This window comes from Otolemur garnettii, unplaced genomic scaffold, assembly GCF_000181295.1.
Source record: "Otolemur garnettii isolate 467f Iridium unplaced genomic scaffold, OtoGar3 scaffold00156, whole genome shotgun sequence".
Taxonomy (NCBI): Eukaryota; Metazoa; Chordata; class Mammalia; order Primates; family Galagidae; genus Otolemur; species Otolemur garnettii.
The window spans coordinates 285241-291535 of record NW_003852551.1 but is presented as its reverse complement, the minus strand read 5'-3'; the positions used below and the strand labels follow the sequence as shown (position 1 = coordinate 291535).

At 44.6% G+C, this 6295-nt stretch overlaps 1 protein-coding gene and 1 pseudogene across 2 annotated transcripts in view; one reads left to right on the top strand and one right to left on the bottom strand.

Annotated features, from left to right (window-relative positions):
- HMGCL (3-hydroxymethyl-3-methylglutaryl-CoA lyase) overlaps positions 1 to 6295 on the top strand; it is a 27412-nt gene that overhangs the window by 3805 nt on the left and 17312 nt on the right. For both annotated transcript variants that reach the window (XM_003799757.3, XM_023519105.1), the window contains exon 2: positions 3806 to 3889. In XM_003799757.3, coding sequence (XP_003799805.1) covers positions 3806 to 3889 — 84 coding nt within the window. The remainder of the gene's footprint in view (positions 1 to 3805; positions 3890 to 6295) is intronic.
- Positions 2201 to 2561, bottom strand: LOC100958543 (annotated as a pseudogene).

Genomic DNA, 6295 nt, shown 5'->3' with positions numbered 1-6295 from the left:
GAACCCGCCACCTTAGGTGTATATGGCTGGTGCCTTAGCCGCTTGAGCCACAGGCACCGAGCCTCTGAGCAGAACTTGAAAGAAAAAACTGGATGTTTGTTTAAGACAGGGCCTCTGTTGCCTAGGCTGGAGTGCAGTGGTGTCATCATAGCTTAACTCCTACAGAGTATGCCACTATGCCCAGCTAATTTTTTATTTTTTTAATTTATTTTTTATTTTTTTGAGACAGAGCTTCAAACTGTCGCCCTGGGTCAAGTGCTGTGGCATCACAGCTCACAGCAACCTCCAACTCCTGGGCTCAAGCGATTCTCCTGCCTCTGTCTCCCAAGTAGCTGGGACTATAGGCCCCTGCCGCAACACCTGGCTATTTTTTCGTTAGAGCCGTCGTTGTTTGGCCGGCCTGGGCTGGATTCAAACCCGCCAGCTCAGGTGTATGTGGCTGGCACCTTAGCCGCTTGAGCCACAGGCACTGAGCCTAATTTTTTATTTTTTGTGGAAACGGTCTCACTAGTGCCCAGGCTGGTCTTCTACTCCTGGCTTCAAGTGATCCTCCCACCTCGACTTCTCTAAGTGTTAGCATTACAGGCATGAGCAAACACACCCAACCAGGTACGGTATTTAACCTGGAGAGAAGAATGTGAGCCAAGGGTAGTAATGAGGCAACAGTTGCTCGAGGACCAGCACAGTTCTAGGGCCACACTGCCAGATTCAGATATTGCCTCACTGACTAGCCATGTGACTTTAGGAAGGTTACTTAATCATTTCGGCCCTCAGATTTCTCACAGTAAAATGTCGATTATGATAGTTCCTACTTGATAAAGATCATTGAGAAGATAACATGGTTTAACGTGTAAAAGCCCTCTTATATGTGACTGGGAAATACTAAGTGTTTAGTAAATGTGAATTGTTATGTGAAGAGCTGTTATGGGGAAGGAAGGGGAATTTATGATGCTCTAATATAAGGTGTTAGGACCTCATTAGCCACTGAGAGACCACCATACACACATAAAAAAACAAAGTGCTTTTTATTCAAATGAAAGCATATGCCTGGGTCACTACCTTACAGTGAAGGAGGGGCGACCCTGAAGGGACACGAGTGAGTGGAGGTTTTTAAAGCATATAGAGGAGTTTCATGGGGGTGTTTTGTTGAGCAGGGTTGCTATTGGCTGAGCTGTTTATGGTTAGGGACTTTCTAGAGAGAGGGGCTGCTTGTCTGTTTCTGATAGACTGCCTCCCTCTGAGCTGATTGACCTTGCCCAAAATTTGGAGGGGGAGGGGCTAGCCGGTCACTTTCAGACTGGCTGCCCAGAAGTGCAGCAGAGGGAGCCAGTCTCTTTCTGATAGACTGATTCCACCAGGACAACCTTGCCCAGGAGGGGAGTGGGGAGTTAGTTCTAAGATCCAGTTACATTAACCTTTTCATTCCCAAATGGAGTTACATTAACCTCTTCAAAGGAGCTTGGAAGGAAGCTTTACATTCTTTCAACAACATTCAACAGTTATTTATTGGGTAGCTATTCTATCCCAGGCCCTTGAAAATACAGCAGTGCATAAAAACAAAGTTCCTGCCTTAGGAAACTTACATTCTAGGCAGTTTATCTCCCTTTTGGAGGGAGATTGAAGTTTCAGAGACCTTCCAGCTAAGGCTGTTGACTTCCAAAAATATGCAGTGGCTCATCTTGGTCCCTGGGAAACATTGTTGGCTAAAATTAAGGCCAGTTCAGGTAGGTGAGTCATTGCAATTCCAGCTAGTTCCAAGCCAAGAATGCCTTAAAGGGTTCAGGGGGTTGGGATCCTTACTAGATTACACAGTATACCTCTCCCTTTGCTCCAGTATGGATGCTTATCCAGATTAAATCTGGCAGATGAAAGTTAATTTGAAGAGTTACAGTATCAAGAGTAGAGGACGAGGCCACAGAAATCTTGCATCACTTGGTGGAAAGGAGGGTAAGATTTGGAGCAGACTATATATATAGAGGAGACTCATGGCTTTTTTTTTTTTTTCCATGTTTTAAACTACTGGGGGTGTCATTGCCTCTTGGGTTCGATCTTGTGATCGCTCAGCCTGTGATTGTAACAGAACAGAGCCCTCTTACATTCCACACATCCCCCCCACCCAAGTCCAGGAGGACTCCCTACATTCAGTGATTTCCTTCCTGTGGGACTGCTGTGTCCTTCATGCATTTTGTGTGTGTGTGTGTGTGGTGCATCACACAGACACATTTATTCATGCCATGAGTACACGATACTTATACAAGGGACAGTCCATGTTCCCATGTGACACAGCTTGCTTAGCTCTATGGGCAGACTGATGGTCCATCTCTTGTGCACTCCAAGTGAGGCTGGTTAGTGATGACCATGAGCAGGTGCGGGAGCTTTCAAAGCTTTACTTCTTTTATCAGCACTCCTGATTTTATAAATAATGAAGCTCATCAACCCCATTCCCGTACAGATGTCCTGGTAAACTTCGGTATAGTAAGGTTTCATGGGGACCCACACATTTTTAATAAAGCTTTGAAGCATCTTGGCGCCAAAGCAACGGCTGGGCCCAGCAGAGACCCACAGGCCCACGCATTTTTTTTGTTGTTTCAGTAATGTTAATGAATGCCAACCCAACTTTGTACCAAGTACAGTGCCCTAGGAATCAAGGGAAGGCAGAGACAGACAAGGTCTCTAATAGAGCTTATATTATAGTGGAGAAAACATTTGTAGTGCTTTGAAATAAATGTTTATAATGCTGAAGTAGAAAATAATGGGAATGGGATGAGTGCCAGGTTTGCAAAGGATGGTCAGAGGAGGCCTCTGCTCCTAAACAAGGAGCTGGAAGGTATGAGAAGAGCCAGGTAAAGAGCCTTGGAGCCCCTGTGGTGGCTCTCCATACCTGAAATCCTAGCACTCTAGGGAGCCAAGGTGGGGAGGATCTCTTGAGGTCAGGAGTTTGAGACTAGCTGTCTATAAACTGTCCACTACAAAGAGAAAAAAATTAGCTAGGTGTCCGGGTAGGCACCTATAGTCCCAGCTACTTGGGAGGCTGAGACAGGAGGATCACTTGAACCCAGAGTTTGAGGTTGCTGACAGTGACACCATGGCACTCTAGCCTGAGCAACAAAGTGAGACTGACTCAAAAAAAAAGTAAAAAGAGAGCCTTGGGGCTAAGGGAGAGAAGGCCTGGGGGCTGGAGCTTAGCCTTGGGCATGAAGTGGGGGGTGGGGGAGCAGAACTGGAATAGTTTGGAGTAGTTGTGAATTCAGCAGGAGCCAAACCATAGACTCTTGGGCGAACAGGGGAAGAGAATCAGTCATGTTCTGGTTTAAGCCACAGGGTGCATGTGATGCCTTTTATAGAGCTAGACAGGCTTTAGGAGAAATTAAACAGTTCTGTTTGGGACCGGTGAATTGGAGAGGTGCAAGTACAGCTGTTAGGCAGTCGGAAGTGAGTCCAGACGTCTGGGGAGAACCTGTACGGCAGCGGTTCTCAACCTGTGGGTCGCAACCCCTTTGTAACGATGAAAATACATCGCGGCGTTAGGAAGGTTGAGAACCACTGCTGTACAGGGAGCAGGAAATTTCTTATTCATTCCTGTTCTAAGTAAAATATTCTTTTTATTCTTAATTCTGAAACAAACCAAATGTAAACCAGATAGTGAGAAACACTGCTTCTTGTCTCATTATTAGTGAAGATGCATCAATTCTTGATCCCCCCCCCCCCCCCGCCAGGAAATTGTGACAGTGTCTTCCTGTTACTTTTGTTTCCTTTTTTTCAAGGTTTTCTTAATAACCTAATGTTTCCTCTTTTAAACCCAAAGGTCAGTACTTCATCTATGGGCACTTTCCCGAAGCAGGTGAAAATCGTAGAAGTTGGTCCCCGAGATGGACTACAGAATGAAAAGGTAAAGATGAAAATCAACCAAAATAGGGTTTTCAAGCAGCTGCTTTGAGTATTCTATGTGGTAGGTGTCGTGGGGGTGGACAGAGCTGTGTGAGATGTGCCGGACTTAGTCTAGGAGGCTAGGCAGGCACCTATGACGGTTAAATGATCTAAAATGGTGGTGCGACAGGCGTAGTGCCGCTCACAGCCTGGTGGGATGGTGTGAATGGTGTAGAGCAGTGGTTCTCAACCTTCCTAATGCCACGATGTATTTTCATTGTTACAAAGGATTTGCAACCCACAGGTTGATATCCCCTGGTGTAGTGAAGGGAAGAGCATGCCTTTGGGTCTGTCAATTCCACATCAAGAGATTAGCGATTTAGCCAGAGGAAGTCTTAAAGACCAAGTGCAGAGATTTAGCCTTGGGGATGTTCCTTACAAACCTGTTGGTAACAGCAGAGTAGCTGGAAACAACCTGGTGTTCGATATGGGGAAAGTTGTATCAAATATATTATGGACTTCGCATGAAATATGAAGCCATTAATAATAAAGGTATATATTAAGCAACCCAAACAGGTTATATGATAGTGTTTGTGTGTATGTATTTGAACCTTATGCTTTTGTGTAAGAAACAAAAAGGTAGATAATGCAGGAGCATCTACCTAGGATAGGATCTTGACCAGCATGTCCCATAGAACTTTCTGTGGAGATGGAAATATTCTAGACCTGAGCTTTTCCATATGGTAACCACTAGACACAGTTGTATGGCTGGTGTGGCCGAGGAACTGAATTTTTACTTCTACATAATTTTAAGTAAATTTAAATAACCACACATGGTGAGTGGCTAACATGTTAGACTGTACAGAGCTAAAAAGTCACAAAAAAGGATGTTAATAGTGTTATTAGCAGGTGGTCCTAAAAATAGTTTTCTTTTGTTTTTGGTATGTTTTTCTGAAATAAATATATATTGATTCTTTTTTCAATAAGCAAAAGTTTTTCTTTTTTTCCTTTTTTTTTTCCTTTTAAAGCATGCCCATCCTAGCTTTAATAGTGCTTGCTGGAAACAAGAGTCTTTGAGCTCATGCTCCATGAGGGCAGACTCCTGCCTGTTCTCCTTACCCTATATCCGCAGCACCTAACGCAACGCCTGGAACATGAAGGTTTTTCAGAAATTACTGGTGGAGTGGACTGAGAGCAGTGGGAGAGAAGTTGGAGAGGAGGGGTCGTGTGGGAGGGCCAATTAAGAAGGATCTGGAGTTCTTAGAATTCATTTTACCTAATCCAATCCTGGGGGTATTAGGGAGCCATAGAAAGGGTTTTTGTTTGTTTGTTTTTGAGATGGAGTCTCACTATGTTGCCCTCAGTTGAATGCTGTAGTTATCACAGCTCACAGCAACCTCAAACTCTTGGGCTCAAGCGATTTTCTTGCCTCAGCTTCCCAAGTAGCTGGGATTCCAGGCTCCTGCCACAACGCCGGCTATTTTTTTGTTGTTGTTGTTGTAGTTGATGTTGTTGGGCAGGCCCGGGCCAGGTTTGAACCCACCAGCTCCAGTGTATGTGGCTAGTGCCCTAGCCGCTGAGCTACAGGCACTGAGCCCCACTGAAAGGTTTTGGGCAAGAAAGTGAGATAATGGAGGCTGCGTTTTGGGAGGATTCCTGTGTAGGATGAATTAGTTGAATGAGACTATGACATAAAGTACATGGGACAATGATGGTAGATTGGGGAAGAGAAATCACAGAATCTGGCAAATGACTAGTCATGGTGCAGGAGGGAGGGCAAGAAGCTACGAGCTGAGCACATGAAGATGAAGGTCCTATGCAAGCGAGGTGATGGGAAAGAGGAGGGTGTGATACTTAGAGTCCCCAACCCAGGACCCAGAGAGTTAGTCATCTCGGCCCTTTCAGGTCATCGAACATTGTTCTTAGTTTGTTTGAGATGGGGCCACACATTTAGTTAAGGAAGAGTCTGCATTTCAGAAAAATGTTTCCATGTGAATATTAACTGCTCTTCAGGTAAGAAGCTGCGTCTACTGCAGTGGTTCCTAACGCCGCAACCCTTTAATATGGTTCCTCACATTGTGGTGACCCCCCCCAACCATAAAATTATTTTTGTTGCTTACTTCATAACTGTAATTTTGGTACTATTCTGAATCGTAATTTAAATATCTGATATGCAGGATGTATTTTCATTGGTCGTGACTATACAGGTTGAGAACCACTGGTGTACTATAAAACACTGTCTGTGGGGCTTTAAGACAAGCCTTGTGCCCCACCTCTTGATGGGAATTACCTGTGAATTCATGTTAGCGTTTGGAAGTTAAAATCATGAAGTGCTTGCTCTAGCAAAAGTCTTGAACTAAAAGGCACTATTTTCTTTTTTTGTAGAGACAGAGTCTCACTTTATCACCCTTGGTAGAGTGCCATGGCG